Source organism: Hippichthys cyanospilos, chromosome 6 (genome assembly GCF_059441005.1).
Source record: "Hippichthys cyanospilos isolate Australia breed blue-spotted pipefish chromosome 6, RoL_Hcya_1.0, whole genome shotgun sequence".
Taxonomy (NCBI): Eukaryota; Metazoa; Chordata; class Actinopteri; order Syngnathiformes; family Syngnathidae; genus Hippichthys; species Hippichthys cyanospilos.
The window spans coordinates 3,050,941-3,077,743 of NC_142374.1; the positions used below are offsets into that span (position 1 = coordinate 3,050,941).

The following is a 26,803-nucleotide window of genomic DNA, read 5'->3' on the forward strand; positions in this document are numbered from 1 at the left end:
ATCACAGGCAACTATATTTTAAGTAAATGGCAGCTAGGTTTAAATTTTTATGAAAGAGTCACTTTTATTTGTTGAGCCGATGGTTATTGGTGGTTTCTTGCCCGGAATGGAACGTCTGGAATTTAAACGGAAAGGTAATGTAAATGTGAACTTTTTACACAAGTTAACGTTCACAATCTTTGTTTGAGCAGTGTGAAGGCTTATTTGCGAACCAAATATTTTTACATTAACTGAAAAGTGATATAACTATCAACAAGATGTACCTGTAAATGATGTTTTCTTCAGAGGTTAGGATATTACCCGAAGATATTACCCGTTCTTACATCTCCCGGTGTACGTTTTTTCAATTGCAAACAAAATCAATTTGCGAGTGTATCTACACAATCCTGAAAAAAGAACACGAATTGTTTTGTGATCATACATGCAATTTACCTTTATGGCTCAAAATAATCGTCATACGTTTTTTATGAAAATAGGGAAGGGATTTGAAAATTCCTTGAATAAAAAAATGCCGAATAATAGCATAAGAGTGATCAGAAAAGTCAAAGTGCTCATCATTTACAAACATGTAAACATGTCTCTTGTATCAGTTGTAATTGTGTGTTAGCCTGAGCAGCGTTAACGGTGTGTCACGCAGAACATTTTTTGCTTCAATTGGCTTAAAATATTTTTCCTGAGGTATACACAAAATAATTGGGGATACAGGGCAAGAAATAATGCCTCAAGCTAGGGCTGTACGATTAGGTTCAAATTCATAATTATTATTTTGGTAAAATTGAAATCACGATAATTAATAACCATTATTCAACATTTTTGGTCAAACATGTGTATTTATTTCACTTAAAAAAATATATATATAAACAAGGCTTCAAGGCTTGACACTTAAAAACAAATCTAAAACAGATAAAGTAAATAATAATCAAAACATTTACACAAGACATGGCAAGAGTGCAAATCAATGAAAAAAAGAAGCCTACTTAGTACCAAGCCTTACAACAGCCTTAAAGTTTCTTGGTTTTTATTTTTTTTGCAAGAAAAAACAGTAAAACAAAAGTACCAGAATCACTTGAAGTGAGTATGGATATAGCAGTCAAAATGTCATTTTTGGTCATTTCAAACACATATTCCAATTTTTGCCAATCGGATTTTCCAAAATGGGTCTCATTAGACAGCTAGCAAGGTATATATTAGCAATCAGGTGAGAAACCATGAATGGCATGAAACCATGCCATTCCAGTCTGGTTCTGATGGGAGGGTGATCAAAGTACCAGAATAACTCGAAGTGAGTGCTACACATGTGACAAAGAATCTCTTTTGAACTTTTTAACTTAGCAGTCAAAATGTCATTTTTGGTCAGTTCAAACTGAAATGATTCACATCGGAGTTTTCAAAATGGGTGTCAATTGATAGCTAGTGTGGTGTATTAACAGGTGTGAAAATCAGAGGCTTTTGTCATGTAAACAAATGGGAAATATTCCCATCTAAAGGCTTCTGAGGTGGAAAGAGATCTGCCTGTCTGACCGTCCGTCTGTCCATCCATCTGCCGCCTAGTATAACCTGACATTATCATAACTGTAATAATTATAATAACTATGGGTATAACAAGCGCCACTCAAATGTAAATAAATCCTTTCTATAGTTTTTTTATTTATGATGTTTTCTGATTGTATATATTTTTATTATATATACGTAGCACTTACTATACTATTTTGGTATACATTTTTAATATCTATGTACAATTTTGATGTTTTTACTTGGGGTTCTAAATGCATTAGCTATTTAACATAGGTTTGGATTGCCCGCCATATGGCGAATTCCCCTTACAAGCCCAACGGAACGGGTTCTGTGTATTCACTTGAGAATTGTACAATGTGACTGGCAATAGCTGAGAAGTACTGGTCAAAAAAAACAAAAACAAAGAAAAGATAAACAGAATTGCTTTTTAACCAAGGCATTCTGCTGCTTGTGCTAGCCTACTTGAAAGTATGGAAAGAAAGGAAGACAAAAACATCTATTTCACCGCGGGCTACTTAGTACTACAGTATACCTAAGATCCATTCATTTTAAGATCAATAAAGCTGATCTTAAAACAAGCAAAGAAAACTCCATTTAAACACGTTATAAAATGTCAACACAGCTGTACGTCCGTGAAGCACCTTAGGTATTGTGAATGACATTTCAGCAGTCAGCGTCCATTTATGAAGCTGACGTCCTATTTTTTACATCTCACTTCGAGATGTATTTTTTCTTTTTCCTTATTTTATACGACGGTTGTTCACTTTCCATCAACCTGACAGGACAAGTCAGCGGCCGCATGAGGCGTCGGGAAGGGGGCGTTTACGAGCCGCACCTGAAGGCAGCATCGCTCTGATTCAGTCAAGCACGCGGCCATTCACAGTTAAAGCTGGAATCGTTCGCCGGTGCACGCTATCCGTTTTCATAATGTAGAAACGGTCGAAGGTGTGGGACGAGGCGGCGGTTATTGCGTGAGCGCTTCAAGTCGAGTCTGTGAAACGATGCCGATCAAGTTCGAAAGTAATGAGCGAGGATGCTGAAACTGACGGCAAGCCCGCTTTGTTCGGAGGAGTGCGAGGCTTTTGTGCCGCTGTCATCCCGTGTCTCATCCCTTGCTGCTTTGTCTACTCTTGGCCCGCTGATCGGGACCGGTAGGTCTGCGTGCTTTTAGCTTTGAAATCGACTTCGCCACGACTTTCATTAAGTCTTTTCTTATTTATTAATTTATTTTTTGTGTGAGGGTTTTTCATGATGAGAGGCAAAACACTCACCCGCTCTCTAATCTGTCACTCGTTTTCAGGACGCCATCTGTATAAATTTCAACATTTAATGCACTCAAAATTATATTTTTCAAGAATACGTATTTTTGTTCTTGATGGTAATCGAAGTAAGTGTCATCCTTCAGTCTTTACTGCTGGTGCTACTGCTTTCGCCAATACGTCTGTGTCAGCAGTCTCTAAATATTTGATGAGACCCTCACCCCCTGAGTCTTTCACTTCTTGCTTTTAATAGATAGCCATGACAGCCTGTATCATTATCATGGTTAAGTCGTCTGTGATATTGTGAACCTAACCATTAACATCTATGCACCCACGTGCCTTGAGGCTATTGACCTAGTCAACAGGATTAGCGTTAACTGTTCAAGCTACTGCTTTCTAACAGGAAGCTTTTTTTTGGTGGGGGGGCAACTAGAACACGAAGTCTTTCCTGCGATACATGCATGGTTTATTATTTTTGTGAAAAGTGTAAAAATAAGCTTTCCCTGAATTATATATTTATATTGCGTCCTCAGTTTCTTTGTTCCTTCACCATACTGGTCTGGTTGCTTAGCTGTCTTCCACTTTGGCTGCTTGTGTGTGTGTTTTTTGTTTGTTTGTTTGTTTGTTTTTTGTTTTTATCCAATACTGGCTAGCAATTAGAATCTCCTCTCGAGTTTACACTTCAATTTGTGAAAGAGCAAGAGAGTTGGTTTTCTATATTTTGGCACAGAAGACTGTGTAGTCTGGAAAGCGTTACCTGCTGAATCATAAATCTCCTGTTGTGACCCCTTTCTTCAAGGACATTGCAGCTGTGCTTAAAAAAAAAAACAAGAAAAAACAGATGTTAATCATGTTTTGTAACATGCTATCTCACACATCTTTATTGGGTTATGTCTTCATGATTTCACAAATATAATGTAGTTAAAATCTATTACTTCTATTAGATTACAAGTATCTATTACAAGTATTACTTACTGGGAGTCTTTCAAAGTGTATTTGTTACGCTGTCAGGATTTTGTGAACCAGAAAACACAAGATTACATTTCAAGATGATTTGAAAGCATGTTACACGGATATCATGTTAACTCACTTTCCTGTTTCAAGGGCTTCGCTGCCTGCGTCTCTTTTTCAGGCTTGCGCTAGCTAATGAGTCAGCTGCTCCCTGACTCAGACAATTTGACACATGTACTTCACCTATTTCTTATTGACCATGCGCTTGAAAGACACTAAAACTAGCAGAGAAAAACATACTGTACATTGTTTATACGGATAATCTTACAATTGAACATATATACCGGTATTAAAAATTGAAACCATATTTTGATCAGGTAGGTCAAAGGACCTACATCCGTTCTGGGGAAAATTACCAATGTACTAATTGTTATATGCTCATTTGAAAATATTTTTCAGTTGTACTGTGGCAGAGGTCTGGGTAGCAAATCTGATTTCATGTTGAGCCCCTGCTCTGAAGACTGAATCCACAATTCATGTGCTGCTTGCAGCCAAGAACTGCTGTGCGTTTTCCATCAAATCCTCCCCAAAAAACAATATTGTTCTCACAGTCAGCTATTGATTAATCCAGAGCTGCAACTAATGATTGTTTTCATAATTAATTGATTTATTGAACTTTTTCTCTCACTAATTAATCAGATGTGTGTGTGTATAATTTTTCATGTCCATGCTTTTATTCCAAAACACAGATGGTTTCAAACTTATGTAAATTAATTATTGTAATTCCCCAAATATAGGACACACACCTGTGGGTCACATTTTACTATTTTCAATGTTGAAAAAGACACACAAACAGTTTGGTGACCATGTAAAAACTACAGCAAAATAGAATTGATCGGCTACAGGCTCCACTCTCGGTCGACAAGCGAGAACTGTTAGCCAGGTTAGCTCAAACTTTTTGGCAGCCTCACGGTCACTAACCCGCTCTGCTACAAGAATCACTTTCTTCTTATAAGCTACTGTAATATTCTTGTGTGTGAACAAGGATGGACTCGGACGCTGGTTCAGTCTTCTTACTTCTTTTATTGAAAATAACGTGTTAAGAAACTCGGCTAACACAAGAAACTTGTTAGCTACAACTAACGCAGTCATCTGACTGCCAGTGGTCTTGCTCGTCCCATTCCTGAAACTAATACAAGTAAGACTGCATCCGGTATAGTAATGCACATCTGTAGGTCATAACTCCGTTTATGTGGCTAACAGATGCAAACCGACGAGTGCCAGGTGATTCAAGTTCATCGTTGATGTCAGTATCAGATTATGTTCTGTCTCAAATAATGCCAGTGACTGAATTTCTGATACCACATTCACTGTCTGCTGGGACATCAGTTTTCTATTGATTTCAATCCAGTCCTTTGACTTCATGGAAGAACATCAACTCTAACCCTTAGTGTATGATCATACTATACTATCATTGTTCTTTAACTAAACTGTGTTCATCTCTGTTGTCGCTATGTGTGTTGCTCTCCTAGTAACAGGCAGTGTGGTGTGTCAGTGCTGGACTGCCAGCAGCAGCAGCTGACGTGGGCCGGAAAAATGAGTCTGTATGGAGCCGGTGCCACCAGTGAGGCCAGCAGCGGTTTGAGGGATGGAGATGACTATTACAGGGAGCAGCGGCGGCGATCCAGTGACCGTTCACGTGAGTCGTCCCACGAAAGAGGAGAGAGTCACCTGACCCCCTGCATCCGGAATGTAACATCCCCCACTCGGCAGCATGGTGAGAAGAGCAGAAAGAAGTGCTATACTAATGAAAACATGCATTTGCATCAAATAGTTCCATTCATGTTTTTTAAATGTGAAAAGTATTTATACTATAAGTATTAAAGGGCCTATGACATTTGTATTTTACACCTTCCATCATTAAATATATGCTTGTAAATAATGGAATCTTATCTTTTGCGCATTGGAAATTACATTTCTTAAGACATATCAGTTATTTTAGTGGCCGGAGTTCTCACCACAAAGTGAAACGACTTGGTCAATCAACGTAACCCCACCTGTCAGCGTGTGGCTACCCCCCCCCCCCCCCCACACACACACACACCCGTGCGACCGCGCCCCCTTACTGACGTCGATGTAAATTAAAACAAACAAACAAAAATAATAGTTTAAATAGTAATTACGATGGAAGAACATATGGTGCAGCCTTACGTCCTCGACCCTGGGTCGAATGACATATTTTCAGCGCAAGAAGCACAACCAAAACCCCGAAGACGTTTGCAGGAAGTTTCTGATTGGTAAGTACAAAACCATTGTGAATGTGTTTAGTGAACCAGGATCAAACCACTTCGTTGGATCCTTTGACACCTTGTCTGGGTGGGAACATTTAGAATATACTGTAGTATATAGCCTGTAGTGTAGTCTGAATGTGATTGCTGACGTCCACTTAGCCACCTTCTCCGGTCCAGGGTCTGAGGAAGCGGCTGTCCAGTACATATGATTTTTTTATGGCCGGTAACCATTTTTTCAAAATCTGGCGATGTTTGTCTTTGGCCAATGCATCCAACTTTTTGGACAAACCTTTACAATGACATGAGCACAACACTGAAAAATTAAAAATGATTCATTTTTGCTTTATGTAACAAATTCAAAAACAAATTCACAAACCTTTTACTACATGCCACATATCGTAGAAAAGTGTAACATTTCTGTCACGCAGAAATGTCTTAATTTGAGGGTGGTGGTCCATTACAATGTAGTCCACCTGTACACTATTGGCTTCAAGATTATCCAAACACCTGCGCAGTCCTTCCTTATCTATGTGGTAGCTTCCACCCACTTCATTGCTCTGCGTAAACAGAAGACAATACCACACGTTTAGTAAAATAGTTTTGTAAAATATAAAAGTGATAGAAGTTAACACTGCTAACCTTGGGGAAAGAAATAAGGGACATACCTGTATAAGTTTCTTGTCAACGATCTTTTCACTGTCAAGATTCATCAGTGTGTAGGTCCCATATTTTGCACTGTGCACTTAAAAATACCCTACCCCCCTCACCCACCCCCGAGGCTTACCACCGCCGGGAAGCTATACATTTTCTTGCAGGTCCCAAAGACCACCACCTGTCGAAATGAAATTACACTGTATTACAATTATGGTAACATGTAAATATTTACCTGGGGAATCAAATATTACAAAAATAAATATGAAATGAAAAATATTAATTTTAAAGTGTCCTCTTTTGGGATAATAGTAGAGATGTGTTCACACAAATAAACCATAAACTTGACAGGTAACGAGAGGTGGCACATGACAAGTTGGGTTGAACAAATCTAGTATGGGGGAGAACCTGGCTTTTTACAATAATGAAAATGAATAATCTACTGAACATAAAATGTGTTTTAGTAACTTATATTTTCCGGAAACAATTCAATCATTATTTTTAAAGAATTTTTGTTTGTTTTATTCAAAAACTTGAGTACCCCCGCCCCCATTTGAGAGCCACCGCTCTAATGTATAAGATAATTTCTTTGTTGAAAAATGTATTAGAAAATGACATAATATTATATGTATATATTATATATAATTATATTATTATATACAATATTATAAACAATGATTGCAATGTAAATTGCAATTACAATTTTGAGAACGAAATATAAACCACAGATCATTTCCTACTGTATAGTTGTTTAGCCCCAGAACCAAACAAATTAGTTGGTTTGACTACTACTATTTTTTTCCCCCCTCAGATCGAGAACGTGGTGATGGCGGCTCATCCTCCAGATCCTCTAGTCCGCGTCCCACACGGGTTTCACATCCCTGTTCAAATGTTGGAGGAGCAATGTTTGCGGGACACCTGTCTCGATCCTTTGGTACTTCTGTTGGTGACCACCACCCCAAGATCTTCGGCCAAGGCCCATGTGATATGATCTACGTGTATGACCTCAGCAGTAAAGAGGTTCATCGCGGCGGTCTACGAGTCGGAGAGCGAGTGACTCTTATTGTGGACAACACTAGATTTGTGGTGGATCCGGCCATTTTCACAGCTCAACCCAACACCATGCTTGGCAGGTAAAAACAAAGAGCAAGGCTCTACATACACTAACCTTTGCATTGGTTAGCACTGATGCTTACCAACCTTTTTATTTGGTCGCGTTCGATAGCACACTTGTTCGGGGAGACTGCATGACCATATTGGCTGATGTACTGTGCTTTCAAAAAGTATTGGCCCCCTTCCTGAGTTCTATGTTTTTTTTCATATTTTTCACATGCAAAGAATTCTTTTCATCAAATCAATATTAGTAGCACACTGGGACAACCCAAAGATATATAAAATGCAGTTTCGAAATGATGATTTGGTTTGCCAAGGCAGAAAAAATACAAACTTATCTGAACCTTTGCTGTGCCACCTTCAACAGCAATAACCTAAATCAAACATTTTTGATAATTGGTGATGATTTATGGAGGAAATGTGGATCATTCTTCTTTGCAGAATTGTTTCAACTCTGCCATATTGCAACGGTTTGCTATAGCATGAAGGTCTGTACCTGTTTAAGGTCACGCCACAGAGCTCATTTAAATTTAAATTTGAACTTGGCCACTTCAAAACCTTAATTAACCTCTTAATGAGCCATTCTGAAGTGGAATGGCTGCTGTTTCGGATCGTTGTCCTGCTGCATGATCCAAGAGCCCTTTAGTACATACTGATGGCTGGATGTTCCCCTTCAGGATTCTCAAGTAAACAACAGAATTCATTTTTCTGTTCAGTAAATTGTCCTGGGCCTGAGGAAGCAAAGCAGGCCCATAGCATCACACTGCCACCACCATGTTTTACTGTTGGCATCATGTTATTTTTATCAATTGCTGTTCCGTTTATACACAGGTTGCCAACCTTCCAAAAAGTTAAGTTTTTGACACATTAGTCCAGAGCAGGAGTCACCAAGCTTTTTGAAAGCGAGAGCTACTTCTTTGGTACGGAGTAATCCGAAGGGCTACCAGTTTATGAGAAGACACTGATCATGTTATTGATTTCTCACAATAATTAAGAAACAGCTGTAGTAAATATGTAAATCATGTGTAATAAGTTATGTATATGTCATATATGCATAATCATAGGAAAAATTCCTAGAAAATCACCAAGTTCTATCACCTGTAAAGTATTTGCTGAACAGGCCTGCGGGCTACTCATGTGATCCTCGGTGACTAAACAGTGCCTGCGGGCGCCATGTTTGTGACCTCTGGTCCATAGAATGTTTCTCCCAGAGTCTGAGGAATAGGGCTGCACGATTATGTCCAAAATAGTAATCACGATTATTTTGGTCAATATTGAAATCACGATTATTCATCGTTTTTGGTCAGACATGTCTCTTTATTGCACTTTTTTTTTTTTTAAACACGCAGTACATATGTTAACAATGCTTCAAGGCTCGATACCTAAAAAAAAACAACTAAAATAAATACAGTAAAAAGTAATTAAAACAAATTAACCTAAGACATGGCAAAAACATGGCCTGCAGGGCAACACACCTAACTTACCTGCTGAGTGCAATCAAATGAAAAAAATGAAGCGTAGTTAGAATCAAGCACATACTACAGCAACATGCCTGTAACACCTTAACAGCCTTAAATATTTTTATCAAGAAAAAACAGCACAAAAGTACCAGAATCACTCGAAGTGACTATGGATTTGGCAGTCAAAATGTATTTTTTGGTCATTTAAACACAATTTTGATTTTTAATTTAAAAAAAAAAAAAAATTCCCAACGGATTTTCCAAAATGGATCTCCTTTGACAGCTAGCAAGGTATATATTAGGAATCAGAAACTTAACGCTATTTCATTCTGGTGCTGATGGGAAACTGCTAAAAGTACCAGAATCACTCAAAGTGAGTATGTACATAGCAGTCAAAATGTCATTTTTGGTCATTTCAAACTGAATTTATTCAAATCTTTTACCAATCAAATTTTTCAAAATGGGTCTCAATTGACTGCTCGTGTATTAAGAGATGAGAAAAACACAGGCTTTTCATGCAAAGATGTGGGAACCGTTGCCATCCAAAGGCTTTTAAGGTGGAATTGAAACCTGAAATCTCCCACAAAGCCAACTTCAGTGTCGTCATCGCGACCCACTCTTTGACGCGGGAAAGGAGACACACCTAATCTTGCTGGCATGTGTTTTGCAGAAGTTTATACTGACTGCTCAACTCTCGCCAGTAGTGTGCATGCTTGCCAGGAGTTGTTGAGAGTCACGGTAGTCTTTTTCAGCCTTCATGAAGGTGTACCGCCGAACTTCCATAAGCAATAGTTCATCCGCCATGTTTTCTGTCCAGCAATTCGTGGTAAAGAAATTTTGGAAGATACGCATTGCGGAAAATGTGGCCCACACGGACACCACGTGAAAAGGTTTGGTTGCCGAAATGGAGCCGCTCGGAACTCACGGATGTGTCACGCATAAACCAAACTGCCGCCCTTCTTGCAGGATTGGCTCGCTTGCTATTTCTTAAGCTTAATGAAATATTAACCTTGCGTTTGCCGATGGAGGTGGGATGACAAAGTGACATGTTTGACATGTATGTAGCCATTTTTTTAAATATTAAAATCACGGAGGATCAGCTTAATTAATCGTGGCAGCCAATATTGTGATTGTGATTAAAATTCAATTGATTGTGCACTCCTAAATGGGGATCATCAAGTTCCTTTTTGGTAAAGTGAGATGAGCCCTCCAATTGATGCCAATTTTGGTCAGTGTCCTTATTTTCAGGCTACATAGAACATTTACTAAACAAACCAGGAGGAAGACAACTCGCTTTTACTTGCGAGGGGAGTGGACAGGGACCTGCAGCTTGTCAAATCTCCTTCTGGTCTCATTGCACACCTCGTCCGCTCTTCATTCTTTCATTTGTGTTAGCCCTAGTTACAAAGCCATTGTTGCTCTTAAAGGTTGGGGGAGACATATTACAGCAATGCACACAATCAGTTTGTGATCGTGGGGGCCGTAGGTGCGCTTCCATGCTGTGATTTTCTTTCTCAGGAACACAAAGACTGACTCCATGCTGTTCCTCGGGTTGTTGAACCTGCTTATGTTTTTAAAGCTGTCGGAGGCGTGCCGTCTCCTCACAACTTCTTCACAAACAACTCCAAATGAAAATATGCATGTTGATATATATATCCATGTTACATCCAATATACATATATAATATACATCCAATATCCATGTTGCAAAAACAAATATGGGATAACCTATGTACAATTATTCCAACAGTGACGACAGACCTTAACAGAGGCCAACAAAGGTTGCAGCTATTTGGGTGTTTTTCCAGGGTCTTTTGTGACCTCTATGAGTCATCGTTGCACTCTTGAAGTAATTGGTCAACCACTACTGGAAAGCTTTGCCACTGTTTCCGGTTTCCTCCATTTATGGAGAATGGCTCTGACCCCCACAGCCTTGGAAATGGCTTTGTAAGCTTTTCCAAACTGATACATTTCAATATTTAAAAAAAAATAAAAAAAATCCCCAAAACATTTTGGGATCAAGGCATGATGTGTTTGTTTTTCGAGTTTTGTAAATTACTTTAAATTGTCTCATGGATCCTGTTGAGATAATTTCTTTACTCAACAAAGGTAGTAGGAATCAGGTTTAGGTCTGGCCTGTGAACACAGCTTTCCCCAAACTAGTTAGTCACAGTAGTTTTATAATTTAAAGGGACAATGTTTAAGAGTCTGACCGTTTTTCATTACGGACAGCAGGAGGTGCTGCATTTACCATTGTCCGTAGCTATAACAGACATGGCAGGCTCCGCAGGAGTGCCACCCCCCATGTAATATCATTCAATGATATCTAGACCTACAATTATATTTACAGTGGACCCCCGCCATACGAAATTAAGCCGTTCCAGGGTTGGGATCGTTAGGCAAAACCGTTGTATGTCGGGCAATAGAAACCTATTAGCTATTGGTAATTAGCTAATGCCTGTAAAACCCCAGGTAAAAACAATAAAATTGTAAATACATATTAAACATTCGTAACAAAATAGTATAGTAAGTGCTACTTATAAATAATATACATATATACAATTAAATAACATCATAAATGATAAAATATATAAAGGAAAAATGACACTTTATTTATCTTTTGGAGCGACATGATTTCTTCATATTTCTTGAATATCTCCAGCTTGGTTTCCATAGTAATCATCATCTTATTTCTCCCTTTAACATCACTAGCAATCTTGGGACCAATGGCTAATCAATTAAAGTTTGAATTAAGCACTAAAATGCACAATAATTTAAGATAACGTAGGCACTCACATGAGATCAAGTCTTTAGCATATCAGCAGCTTAGTGACACCGTGACGGCGACCATTAACAAAGCAGTATCTTAGTGACGTATCGAGTGACGCATAGGAACTGACTGCCAAGTTTGCATTTTGTAATTGTTTTTGATGCAGTAAAGCGGGAAAAATGCCGTAACAAGGGGACGAAAAACGTTTTATTCCACTTCGTAACGTGAAAAAAAAAGTAAGATAGGGATGCCACAACCTGGCGGTCCTCTGTACCATATGTAGAGCCAATGTCAATCTTTCTGTCATGAAAATACAGTGTAAAAATTGAGATTACTATGCAGTGCTGTGAATAAGTATATGCTCCCTTCCTGATTTCTGTGCGCATACAAAGGTTTCAATGAATAAAAACAAATGTTAAGGTCACACTGACACCACCCAAAGATATATAAAAAGGAGTTTCTAAATGATGATTTAGAAACCAGCTAAAGGGAAAATGCGAAACATTTAGACTTTTTCTCAGTAAAAAGAATGAAATTAAATGATTATAAATTTGAACTTATAAATACAGTAGAAGTCATCTACTATGTAATCATATTTACAACCAGAAATCTTTCACAACAAGGGATTTTTCAGTATCGCAAATCTATGTCTTGGAGGTAAACATAAAAAATGTGTTGTGCATTCTACAATTGCCAAATCTATGTTTAGCCTTAATTTTCATAGTTACATCAATTTCTTGCATAATACTGTATCTTTCACTTTGCTTCATCCATCTTTCATCTTTGTTACTCTTATCCTGTCTTTAAGGGTTAACCTTGCTTTATGCTAGACACATACGCGAATCAAAAGATCCCCGTGTCGGCAACCACGTCCCTCTGCGCGAAGTCCACGCGGAACAGATTTTCCGCAATGCGTGTCTTCCGGAATTTCTTTCCAAATGGACAACATGGCAGACAAACTATTGCTTGTTGAAATTCATAGGTTAATAAAAATAGAAAAAAAAAAGTTTGTGATTCGTCTGAAAAAGAATACTGTGATCTGAATACTGTAAACAACTTCTGGCGAGCACCACGTTGGGGAGACATAAAGAGTGTTTAAAATCGCTTGGAAGAATTTAGATTGTTTGAATCTTCTAGGATTCTCTACCGCTGTTATATAGTGGTGTTGTTTGTTTACAGCCACCTAGAGTATGGGAGAATATCGTCTGACTGCGGGGGGAAAGCCGCTCAGAGTATAAGGTGGTGCAAAACGTGAGTCGGCGCGTAAAGTATAAATCAAGCTAGACTTTTGTCGCGGGCTTGTTTTCAGTTCAAAATCAATGTTATATTTCCATTGGTTTATTTAATAGACTATTGTGAAGGGAATCATTTATTATTATTGTTATCGTTCTGTGCTTATTTCTTGTCTAGAATAGTGTACATTGCTATCTATGTATGCAGTCCTAGTTCATCTTGCCCCAGTCCTTAGATAAAGCTGTTGACGCAGGAAAGTGTGAGCTGGGACCTTGGCCCAGCTGTTGGTGGCACCCGACTGGCTCTTTTTGTTATGTCTTGTAATGTGCAACGCTTTGCTGAATGAATAAAAACCAGGCAGGGGCGCTTGAGCAGTTGAATTAGTACCAGGGACGCACGAGTTCGTTCGCCGAAGCTTTTTCCCTATGCCATGGTATAGAAAAGTCAATCTTGGCTGGTCTGAGTTACTCCTTTTGCTGCTTAGCAGCTTGGCTTGTCCTAGTCTTCTTTTAGAGATTTCGCTGAATACTAGTAGATTAAAAAAAGAAAACTAACTCTTGATTTTTCTTTCTCCTCTGTTTTCAGGATGTTTGGTTCAGGACGGGACAACAATTTCACCAGGCCCAATGAAAAAGGAGAATTTGAGGTGGCTGATGGTATCAGCTCCACTGTATTTAGAGCCATTTTGGTAAGACCTGCTAGAGATTCACACTTTATCTTCCTAATGCATTTCCTTGATGTCCCTTTCTCACTTGCTGCATCATTTTTCCTATTCCCATTATCCTGGTTGAACTTGTATTCTTCCCTTTTTCTGCTTTAATTCATTGATTTATAAAATAATAGTGGACCTATAAACATATAATGTAATGTAAAAAGAAGCAACCTATAGTTAAATTTATTACCGATAATGGTTGTAGAGCAATGATTGTATTGTATGTACCGTGATCCCCCCTACTTCGCGGTTAATGAGGGGTGTCAACCCCCCGCGAAGTCTGAAACCCGCGAAGTAGGGTATCAATTCCTAGATTTCTATGTACGCCCCAATATAGCCGCAGTAACCATAAACAATCCTTTGTTTTTGTATTTTTGGCGTATTTTATTTCCTTTCTCCTATCATTTAACATTATATTATCCTTATTAACATTATTGTATATTCATTAAATAACTAATATTACTTAGTTTGTTGAGAATTTGTTCTCAGGCCTGGTTATCTGCACCAAGACTCCGGTGAAAGAGTACGCAAGTCATCACATTGATCTTCACATTTATTTTGGCTCATGTATGGTGTATGATGTAGTATCTGTAGAATGATAAATCAACAACAATGTTTAAGTCAGTCAACTAACATATAAACATTTGCCGAACTTTAATCAATGAATTTACTGTATTTTTTGCCGACATTAGCAGGTTAGCAACATTTAACAATAACTACTAACTTTAAAGTTCAACCTCTACAAAACGAACACATAAACAGAATAAACACTCATCGCTTACTAAACACAGGCAGTAGCGTGCGTTATCAACATAAATGATAATAAACTATAAATATGAGCTTACGTTGTCATTCACTATGTCACCGTAACGAGCCGAATGACGCACAGAGAAGGTTAAACAGGAAGGAAACTGAAATGCAACGCGACCCGACAAATTAAAAGCATGCATTTCAAAATAAGATAACAAACGTCATGAACTCTAACGCTTCAAGAATTCTTAACATAGTTATTAACTAACATTACTTAGTTATTTGATGAATACAGTACTGTATAATGTACTTTTTTGCTTTTTTAAAATTGTTTCCATTTTTGCGCATTTTTTAAATTATTTTTTTAGTTTGAAATATTTTTAATTTTTCCTGCAAAAACCCGCTAAGTACTGAGACCGCGATATCTGAGACCGCGAAGTAGGAGGGATCATTGTATATTGCTGGCGACGCGTAACACACGAGTCACACTTTGTTGTTTAAAAAAAAAAGTCTAGAATCCGATAGAATCTGATGCGATCGCTGAGTCTGCACATATGATGCTTTTTTTTTGGAGTCTATGAAAAGTGAGAATTTTGGACTTATAGAAATGGCATTGCGCCAGCTTAGCCAATACCTTTTGGGAACATCAGGATTGTTTCAACTCTCCCCAAAAAAATAGAAACCTGTGATTCTTGGTTTTGCTATTAGATCTGTTTTGATGATGCACTATATGCAAAGTTTGAGTCACAAACCGTGATACGAAACTGTCAAACTTTGTTTCACAACAAGCACTGATTAGCATGTTGACCTCACTCTCGTGGTAGGGTTGATTCCAGGTTCCACAAGTAGGCCTGTAGTAGGAGTGGAGTTTGCATGCTCTCCCTGTGCTTACATGGGTATTCCTTCTATTCTCTGTTTTGTTTCCACATTGCAAAAACATTTATGGTAGTTAAAATTTTGAGTATGAATGTTTTTTCCTGGCTGATTGGTGATGCACTTGTTGCATGTCTGCCTCACAGTTAAAATCCAGCTGGCTCGGGCCTTCCTGTGTGGAGTTTGCATGTTCTCCCTGTGCCCATGTGGGTTTTCTCTGGGAACTCTGGCGTCCTCCCATACTCCAAAAAACATGCATGGCAGGTGAATTGGACATACTAAATTGTCCTTATGTGTGATTGAGTGCATGGATTTTTGTTTGTCTCTGTGTGCCCTGCTGGCAACCGGTTCAGGGTGTCCCCTGCCGACTGCCCGAAGTCAGCTGTGATAGGCACCCGCAAGCCTGACACCCTTGTGAGGAGAAGCGGCTCTAGATAATGGATGGATGGTTGTTTGTTCACAATATTTGTGCCCTGTCTGCAATTGGCTGGGAACTAGCTCTAGGTGTTCTTGTAGTGTATGTGACTGATGAAATTTAGACAAACGGTAATGAAACCGTCTTCTATAGTTGTAGGGCCTGCAGTTATAAATGAGAACCGACGTCCACCATTTGAGTGTCATGTAAAGCATGATAATGCCATCCAGTGGATATGATTGCTAATTGCACTCTCCTCCCCTTCATTAAACATGATGTGTATTACAGATTGTAGATTGTAGAGAATTAGTGTCACATGTATAGCACAAAACCACACAGTGAAATTCTTACTCGGTCTCAGGTTAAACCCCTTAGCTGGCTTTGTCCTCGTATTACACTCATATTAGTGTGTTGTGTTTCAGTTGCAGTGTAACTGTAAGTGTACTCCATCTATCCAGCCATCCATCCATTTTCGAGAGCCGCTCATCCTCACACGGGTCGCAGACTTGCTGGTGCCTATCCCAGCTGACTTCGGGCAGCAGGCGGGGGACACCCTGAACTGATTGACAGCCAATTGCAGGGCACACGGAGACGAACAACCATTCACATACTCAATCACACCTAAGGAGAATTTAGTATGTCCAGTAGACCTGCTGTGCATGTTTTTTTAATGTGCGAGGAAGCCGGAGGGACCCACGCGGCTTGGGGAGAACATACAAATTCCAGACAGGAAGGCTGGAGTGAGGAGGATTTGAACTCGCGTCCCTTTAACTATGAAGCGGACGTGCTATTCACTGCACCGCCGAGTGTAAGAATTAGTACGAGTACAAACAGAAGTAGACCAGCGCCTGACAAATGTCGGACCAGAAAAAAAAGTCAAATGTCACCTTCTAGCGGTGGCGGAAGGTTGGGTAAAAATACACCGACAGGCTGATGGACCGACGATTACAACGTCGTCTGGCTTGAAAAAAATGACGGCCAGACGATGACAGAAAGGGGCTCTGACGAATGTGGGACCAGCAAAAAAAAGGAAGTTGCCCACCTCTGGACAATACTCATGAGCATATAGTCTTTATTCTCTGTGAAAAATGGTTTCCTGAGATTGACCGATTGCTGTATTTCGCTTGTTCCTAAGAACAAATCCAAGTGTCCTAGTCCTAGAGTAGTGTACTAAATGGGCCCAGTTGGGTATATAAGGTTGGTATGAATGGCTTTTGGTGCTAGAAAGCAGCCAGGTAATTAGTCAATTCAAATAAGGGGCAAGCATAATGTGTTGTAGCATCAGCCGAGGGCGTTTCCTCTGACATGTTGGACAGGCTCCGAGCTGACATGAAGAGGAGGGAAAGTAGAGCAGGGAGCGTGACGACAGTTGCCTCCTCCTCCTGACCCGTTATACCCGCCTCCCACCCTCAGACTCCCCCTTTACTGCCTGTGATGCTGCCGGATTTTTACGTCAGTCAACACTCCACTCGCACTCACTCCCCCATCCATTTCCCACACGCATTCTCCGGCTCCCTCCCCGCCGCCTCAGCGAGTGAAGCGGCGGCATGGATAATGGCGTCTCGGTTGCCATCCTTCGCGGGGGTCTGTGCGTGAACGCTCACTTCCTCACTTGTGTGTGTGTGCGTGGCGCTGAAAATGGCAGGATTACTACAAATCGGGGATAATCCGCTGCCCTGACGGCATTTCCATTCCAGAGCTGAGGGAGGCATGTGACTACCTGTGTATTTCCTTCAACTACAGCACTATCAAGTGTAGAGACCTCAGTGAGTACCTGCGCTGCGTGGAGCTGCATGAACGCTAAATGTCCAAGGAGCTTTTGCGGATGTACTGGCTTTGGTAAGTGTCATTGCCATTTTAGATGAATGCAATTGACTTAGCTTGCTTTGAGTGCTTCCCTTCTGCAAATTGGAGCGACTGACTTAAGACTCAAGGCAGATGCGCAATATTGCATCCAGGGTTCTCATTGACCACTTCAAATAGTTCTATGTGCACTCATGTTTGCGTTGTTTTTTTTTTTATTATTGCGCCTGCTTGTTTGAAAGTCTGTGGGAGGAGCAGCCTCTACTCATGGCTTCTCCTGTGTCTGTGTTGATGGTCTAACTAGGTCATGATTAGCTGAAAGATTCACAGTGTTTTATTAAGGCGCAACACAAATCCACATGAGCAAGTTGTCATTCTCAACGAACATTAGTTTGGAAGGTTTCTGCGTCATTGTTCCTGTATTTAGTACTGTACATTGAATAGCTCAGATTAGGCATCCTATGGAAATGCTAATGCATTCAACACATAACTACATATTAAGAGATAAATATTACTGTTTAGTTCTGATCCCAAAGTGTCAACCCAGCCAGTATGTACCAAAACAAAGGTCGTGGGAATAGTATGGATGGGGCACTATTCATACTGGCAAGAATTCAAAGGGGCAGCGGTTACAACATGTTCTCGAAAAGAAGAGATTACACAACATCATCCAACTGGAGTGCACTGCTCCTTGTGAAACAGAACATTTTGTCTTGTCTATATTCCTATTTGATCAATAATTAACAGCTGACAAAGGAAAGGCGAATAGGAAACCGAGTCTAACTGCATTTCTGTTCAAAAGGATTCAGTTGTCATGATCGAATAATACGGCTGATAAATGTTCATGTATTTCCCCAATTGCCCTCCGTATTAATCTGGAGAAAAAAATTGGGTGAAATGAAATAGGTCTCAAACTCCAGTCCTCAAGGGCTGCAATCCTGCATGTTTTTGATGTTTCTGTCATTAACTCACCTGAATCAAATGATTGTCCAGGGGGGACAAGGGCAGCACGAAAGAAAAAAGAAAAAAACAGTAACTTATTCACAGAGAAAGAAAAATGTTTTGTTCATAGTAATCAAAACCTTAAAAAAAAAATCCATTTTATTTCTTTGAAATAACATCCTTAGCAGCTGGCTTAAAATCTGCTGTTGAGATACCCCAATTGACACTTTGCCTGATGATCGTAAGCATATGGGAAAGTTGTTTTGGGCTTGAAGCTAATTTCATCTGCGGAGATGTTAAACTCCCTCAGATTTGAATGTGTTCAAATCTTCGATGATGTCCTTATCTGCTTTTGGAATTCACTCTCCAGTAGTCATTTAACACTTCCTGAATGTTTCAGGTCAATATCTTTTTCCTAAGGTAACGGTTGCATTATTCTGTGAACTTTACAAATGCATTTTTCTCAAAACTAGCAATTTCATCTTTGCAGCATTGAAATCGATTTTTGGAGCTACCGCCGTGTTTGTATGTTCTTTTCAGTTTCAGAACTAAAATTGGCCTACGAAGGCTTCAATTACACCTACGTATAAGAGGTGTAGTGGCAAACTAGAAACGTTTCAAAAGCCAACTGTTTTCGCCTTGCAAAAAGAGGAAGTACTATACAACCAGACTGGCTGTCTGTCTCTGACAGATGATCAGTTTCAAAGTCATTTGTGATGGGTTCCAGTTTTTAGAACATGTTGCTTGAGCAGTCCTGTCCCTGTAGGTGCCCTGATGCACGAGCTGTCAAACGATGGGGCCAGGCATCAGTTTGAGTGTTACCTGGAGGAGATGGTGCTGCCGCTGATGGTGGCCAGCGCGCAGAGCGGAGAGAGGGAGTGCCACGTTGTGGTCCTGACCGACGACGACGTGGTGGACTGGGATGAAGAGTACCCGCCGCAGATGGGAGAAGAGTACTCTCAGAGTGAGGCTCTTATTGTTTGAACGCTTAATAAGAACAACCAGCCTAAAAGAGGTTGTATGGTTTGTTTGAAATATGTGCTTCTGATTAGCTTGAGAGTTTGGACAGACATGAACAAGAAGGTGTGTGCACATTTTTGGCGGGTGCCCTGTGCCTGCATGTGCATGTTGACTTTCACAGACTGGTTCGCAATTAAGGGCTTGGAATGGCAATTATCCGGATATTTTTCAATAGTAAAACTAACATGGTACACTAACAGTACCTTATGTCAGCGGTTCTCAAACTGGAATCATTTTGGAAAGCAAATTTTCAAAGTACCCACATTGCAAATATTTGCGGATAAAAAACTAAACAAAACAACAAAAATCATTTCACCAACAATTTGACAAGTATATATGTTACTTTTCGGCTATACTGAAGTTTAGAAAATACCAATTACAACTTGGACGCCTATTAATAACAATCCGAGTCAGTTATTTAGTCAAAAACAGCATTATAAAATAAAATACCGCTTTGGCTTTGCTGGCTTCAGCAAGCAATTGCAGACACAAAACATACTTAAAAATATATTTAAATTATTACATTTTTAAAAATAGAATAAATTGGTTGAATTGATTATATATACAGTGTATATATATATATATATATATATATATATATATATATATATATATACATACATACACATATACAGTAATCCCTCGTTTATTGCGGGGGTTACGTTCCAAAAATAACGCGCAAAGTGAAATCTGTGAAGTAGCCAGCTTTATTTATTTTTTTTATGATTTTACAATGCAATACTAAACTATAGAATAAAACCAAAAATCAAAACCTGTTTTAAAGCCCCAAATTTGTTTAAAACAATCATTTTAATATAGTAATACAAAGTTGGAAACATCTCAGCTATGCCTCTTCGTCCTGAACCCGCACATCGTTATGAGTAGTTAATAAGCACTTTCTTTTTTCTGAGCAAGAAGATTTTTATAAACGGATATGCCCGGACATCAAATTAAAGTGAAGCCTCTTATAGCATAACAATACACTTGACATTTTAATTTATTATAAAAGAAATAAAAGTCAGATTTCCAAATCTGCACATTTCGCCATTGCTGTCTGTTGTCTACATCGTGTGCGCGTTTGCTCCCGGCACGCCTACGAGCCACGTGATCGGTTCCCAGAGACCAAGCTGTCAATCAATGTGCTTACTAGCACGTTCGCACACGGCAGTTAGAGGAGAGACACAGGAGAGACCAAAGCAAGTTTTTGGATCCTCTTGCCTTTTGTAATAAATTGACAAGTGAAAAACCAATACATTATGGCCTCAATATTTTATTTCGAGACAACAGTAAAGCCCCTGAGCCAATCAGGATTCAGAGCACAATGCGCTGTAAAAAATATCCACGCTGTAAATCCGTGAAGCAGCGAACCCGTGAAAGGTGAACAGCGATACAGCGAGGGATTACTGATATATATATATATATATATATATATATATATATATATATATATATATATATATATAGATTATACTGAATTACAAATGCTATTCAATGCTAGTTAGTCTGAATTGGAAATGGAATGGAAATACCCTAGTGCATCAATGTACCTGATATAACAAAAAAAAAATGTCAGTCTTATTTCAAATTAAAACATTTTTGATCAACTGAACCGTTGGATGCTGAAAAAAGCCAACTCTAAAATCAATCAGTAATAAATGTAAATAGATTTGGAACATCAACACAGGAGCACCAATGTCGGAAACATTTTAACCTGAAGACAAAGGATATAAAACACTGTGCTGATTGTTTTCTAAATCACTCTAATCATTGTGACTTAGAACAAAAAAAACTGTCGACAGCAATTTAAAAAGTTTAGAACTCCTTTGACAATGATGCACCACTGCACCACCTTGTGCCTTAGATGTGTAATTACACTACACGGCAAACGTAAACCATGTTTCCCAGGGGTCATACAAGCCCTCCTGGCATCGCGTCCTGTGCCCCTCCAGGGGGTCGGCCTCAATCTTTGTCAGGGACTGGCCCACGCACTTCAGCAGTGACATGGTTGAAATGACAGATGAATGTCCTAAAACAGGTTTAGGCCTTTCTTGACTGACAGAAATGATTTATAATCAAATGACATAATGAAAATAAAAGTACAGTAGGGAGCAGGGAGTTGAAAAAGAAGTTCTCGGGCTTCTCGCGGTTGAAGGCTTGTGCTGACTCAATATCAAATGACTTTGTATTTCAACAGTTATCTACAGCACCAAACTGTACCGCTTCTTCAAATACATCGAAAACCGAGATGTGGCCAAATCGGTGTTGAAGGACAGAGGGCTGAAGAAGATTCGACTGGGGATCGAAGGTATCTTTCTACTGTCAAAATCAACTTTCTTTTTCTTGACATGCGTCATCAATGTCTTTAAGTTGTCCTGTGGGAGGATTTCTTGAGCGAGGACATCCGACCACGGGGAAAAATAAAAATACCGTCATTCCCTGAATAGAAGAAGAACCGTTAATTTGGGGGTAAAATTTGGGTATTTTCTATTTTATCTTGTATAAGACGCACCAACATTTTGGCAACGATGTCACAACTATAGCAAAACTGAATAAATCTCATCTTCCTGAACTCGTTAAGCGTGTTTCAAATTTCCCACATTGTGAGCGGTCGGTGAACACCTCGCCACTGTAATCTTGAAGGCGCTCAAATCTGTTGTTTTTCCTTTTCCTTGTGATGTGATCGAGTACATTTGACCTTAAATACCCAAAGTTGCGCAACATCCATGTTTCACAAAGTTTATGATTGTGTGCATACGGCAAAAGACCGCAGTTAATAAACTGGTCAAATGGAATCCTTTTCTGTGTTCTCTAACTGGGGCACTCTTCATTGAATTAGCTGGCGACATAACTTTCACATGATCCTCGGTTCTGGTAATATTTCTGCATGTGAATAAGGATGGACTCAGACGTTGGTTCAGGCTGCTTGCTTTTTTTTATTGAAAATAATGGTGTCATAACCTCAGCTAACAACAGGCACTGGCTGATCCTCTTGGTTTGGTAATATATCTGCATGTGGACTCAGACGTTGGCTCAGGCTGCTTGCTTTTTTTTCTTTAATTGAAAATAATGATGTAACAACCTCAGCTAACAACAGCCACTGGCTGCTAACAGCCAACTGACATCTGCCCTCTAACTTGTCCTGTTACGGTAATTTATGTAAGTAAGACTAACCTGTAAGACACACCTTTGTATCAAAACTCAGCTTATGTGGCTGACAGATCGATCTTCCTCAATTGGTGTTGGATTTAAAAAGAAAAAAAAAATTCTAAGTTACCATTTATAGGACACACCCATATATTTTGCCTTCACATTTGGCAAAAGAAGTTTGTCTTATTTGAGGAATTACGGTACTTTAAAGTACAATTTGTGTTGTTTAGTTTTGCTTGTTACATGACAGAAAAAGAAATCAGCTAAAGAGAAGCTGTGAAGTGCAATATGTTATCTGTATATGATTCATGGGCAATAATAATACCATAATTCCTCAAATATGATGCACTATGTTTTTCTCCAAAAATGAAGGCCACTTAAAAACTAGATTTTTTTACAAGGAAGATTGATCCTTCAGCCACATAAGCCGAGTTTTGACATTCAAATGTGCATTTTTATATTAGCCGTATTCTTCATTTCTATAAAAGAAGTGAGCAGACTGAGCAACCGTTCGAGTCCATCCACGTATCATGTAAAAGTTATGATGTCTCCAGCTGATTCAATTAAGAGTGCACCGGTTAGAGAACACCGAAAGGTATTCCATTTGACTCGTTTATCAATTGCTGTCGTTAACTGCAGCCAATACACACAATCATAAATTTGGCGAAACACGGATGCTGCTCAACGTCGAAGTTTTATGTTAAAATGAAACTGAACCACATCGCAAGGAAGAGAAAAAAACAGCTTTGAGCCCATTCAACGTTATAGTGGAGAGGCGTTCACTGACCGCTCACAATGTGGGAAATCTGAAACATGCTTAAAGTAACACACAGCAAATATTTAACTTACGGATATGAAAACAAGAAAATATGAAGTTTACAAAAGATGAAGGATTCTGTTTTGCTCTAGTTTTTACATTGTTTTGGTGCGTCTTATACAGGGTGACATTAATAGATACCAGAATTTGACGCTAAAATTAAGGGTGTATCCCAAACACAGAAGCGTCTTATATTTGGGAAATTACGGTAATACATTTAATAATAAGTGTAATATGATAAGTTCTACTCTACTAAGTAAAGTGCCAAACTTTTTTTTGCGCTGCTCCAGGCTACCCGACCTACAAGGAGAAGGTAAAGCGGCGTCCAGGAAGTCGTCCAGAGGTCATCTACAACTATGTCCAGCGTCCTTTCATCCGCATGTCGTGGGAAAAGGAAGAAGGAAAGAGCCGCCACGTGGACTTTCAGTGCGTCAAGTCCAAGTCCACCACCAACCTGGCCGCCGCCGCCGCGGACATCCCCCAGGACCAACTGGTGGTCATGCGCCCCACGGGCCCGCAAGTGGACGAACTTGATGCGCCCCCGCAGCTGGGCGTGAACGAACTGCCGCCGTCGGTTCAGGGCGCGGTGGGTGCGGCCTGCCAGCCACTCCGTGACAACCAGAACCTGGCCGCTCACGCCAACCCGCCCCACACTCAGGCGGTTTACCGCTACGAGCCTGAGCCAGACCCGCCCTCGCCCTCGCCCTCGCCCTCGCCCTCGCCCTCTTCATGACAAGCGCGCATTACGCAGCCCATCCAGGTTGGCACCACAAGCCTCAGCGGTTCTAAATAAAGCTGTCCTGGGAGTATGTAGGTGCATTTATTTTGAAGGACCGCCGAAAGTGCTGAGTGAATGCTCATGATATGTGCTCACACTGCGCATAATTGACTTGTGGAAGGCTAGCAACTTGGCAAGTGGCTCATCTGCAAGGCGGTGCTTTGGGAAATATAGACTGGAATGGAAATCGCTAACAGTTCGGTCAAATTTGCCGTTTTGAAACCAAAATATGTGCCCGACGGGAATCGCGGAGTTCCCTTGAGAAAATAATGAGTTGCCATTGTAGTTTCATTATTACAGTGTGTGTGCATGCGCGCCTGTTAAAACTCTTTCAATGCCATGGACGAGAATTCTCGTCTTTCAAAATAGTCATCAAAACAATAAATAATAAAATTCTGCTCTTAAGTTTTTGATGGAGGGTAGCTCACACCCTTGACGAGTGCTTATCTAATAATTCAAGTGAGTACTGTAGTGATAACTGTGACCATTGGATGGCAGTGGTGCCATACATTCTACACTTACATTACATCTTGGTAATTCTAAGGAATAGAAATCAATCCTTCATATGATAGCACCCACGGTTACATGGACATAGCGCATAATATTCTGCCGGCCATGAAAGATGAGTGAAAATGCTAAAAATCGTCTGGCAGTTCAACGCTTGGCATTGAAAGAGTTTAAATGCCGCAGCAGCTTGCTTTCATAAGTATAATTCCCCCCCCAATTTTACTTGTCAAATCAGTGCTTTTCAATTATTTTTTGCAGCACTGTATTAAAGTGATACTACCACATCTTTCTTTTCTTGATTTCTTTTAGGGTTTTTTAAAGCTAGGCTGTTGCCATTTGAAATGACTTTAATTTTGTGTTACGTCTGTGATCTGCTTCTTTTCTACAAAATTAAACAACTGCGTGAACATCCACCGAGATTGGTGATTCTATCATTTTTGCTATTTTTTTGTATGGCCAGCTTGTCATCATGTGTCAAAAACACTAATGCCCATTGGTATGACTCACGATAGGGCTGCACGATTATGGCCAAAATAATAATCACAATCATTTTGGTCAATATTGAAATTACGATAATCACTATTATTCAACGTCCATTTATTGCCCTTTTTTTAATTAGCAGTATATAAACAAGGCTTCAAGTCTTGATACTTATAAATAATAAACTAAAATAAATAATTTGGGGGAAAAAAAACAAAACGGCAAGATGGCTAGCTTACTTGCTGAGTGCAAACCAATGAAAAAACTGAAGACTGCTTAGAACCAAACACATCAATTAGCAGTCATTTTCGGTCATTTCAAACCAAATTTATTCCAATTTTTTGCCAGTCATATGTTTCAAAATGGTTCTTAATTGGCTACTATCACTGTATATATTAGGATTCAGGTGAGAAACTCAGGTGCGAAACGCAATTTCACACCGGTAAATAATATATCCGGGTGAGAAACGCAGCTTTTGTCATTCAAACAAGAGGGAAACATTACCCACTGGCGGTAAGATGACAAAGTGCTTGATTTGATATGTAGCGTCGGCTTCGTCGAGGATCAGTGGCAGCCAATTGCGGCAGCCGAGATCGTGATAGCGATTAAAATTGGATTAATTGTGCGGCCCTACCGCACAAGTAAGGAAAGTTGTCTTGATTGTGTGAAGAAATACAAGTGGTTAAGGCAGCCAATCGACTATGAGCAGAATTAATCTTGAGAACACTGCGTGCATTCCGACACGGAGGTCAAGATGGCTAAGTTGTGTCATCTCTTTGAAGTTATGTTTTGGAGAACAATGCACACTGAAGTACAGACTGCACGTTTTTGCCTTGTCGCAGCTTTTCCTGGTGGGCACGCATACAGCACATCAACTGGGTTCCTCACCCACCTATCATGTTCATGTGGACTTGTTTGCGCAGCACAGCGGAAGAGTGCTTAGGACGTCTGTCCAACGGTTCCGAGCTCCCGGTTCAAATCCAGCTTGCCTTGGCCTTCCTGTGTGGAGTTTGCATGTTCTCCCCGAGCCCACGTGGGGTTTCTCCGGGCACTCCGGCTTCTTCCATCACACAAAAAAAAATGCACGGTAAGGTGTATTGGACATTCGAAACTCCAGTCCCCGAGGGCTGCAATCCTGCATGTTTTCGACGTGTCTCAAACACACCCGATTTAAATTTTTAGCTCATCAGCAATCTCTACTGGAGCTCGAAAATGATCCTAATCTTTTGAATCTGGTGTGTTTAGGAGAGCAGCATCGAAACCATGCAAGGTTGCGGCCCTCGAGGATTGGAGCCCAATCACACCTATCGGAATAAT

General features: G+C 39.8%; 1 protein-coding gene across 2 annotated transcripts; it reads left to right on the plus strand.

The window, feature by feature from the left end:
* On the plus strand, nucleotides 1-25,419 carry btbd10a (BTB domain containing 10a). Of its 2 annotated transcripts, none has more exons than XM_088417530.1 (8): nucleotides 1-134; nucleotides 5,258-5,502; nucleotides 7,479-7,800; nucleotides 13,828-13,930; nucleotides 17,638-17,758; nucleotides 19,504-19,701; nucleotides 21,952-22,062; nucleotides 24,012-25,419. In XM_088417530.1, the coding sequence occupies exons 2-8, from the start codon at nucleotides 5,322-5,324 to the stop codon at nucleotides 24,452-24,454; spliced, it is 1,479 nt and encodes a 492-aa protein (XP_088273656.1). In that variant the 5' UTR covers nucleotides 1-134; nucleotides 5,258-5,321; the 3' UTR covers nucleotides 24,455-25,419. The 2 variants fall into 2 exon arrangements, with proteins under 2 accessions (XP_088273656.1, XP_088273655.1); XM_088417529.1 differs by lacking the exon at nucleotides 1-134 and adding an exon at nucleotides 2,391-2,666.
* The last annotated feature ends 1,384 nt before the right edge of the window (nucleotides 25,420-26,803 follow it).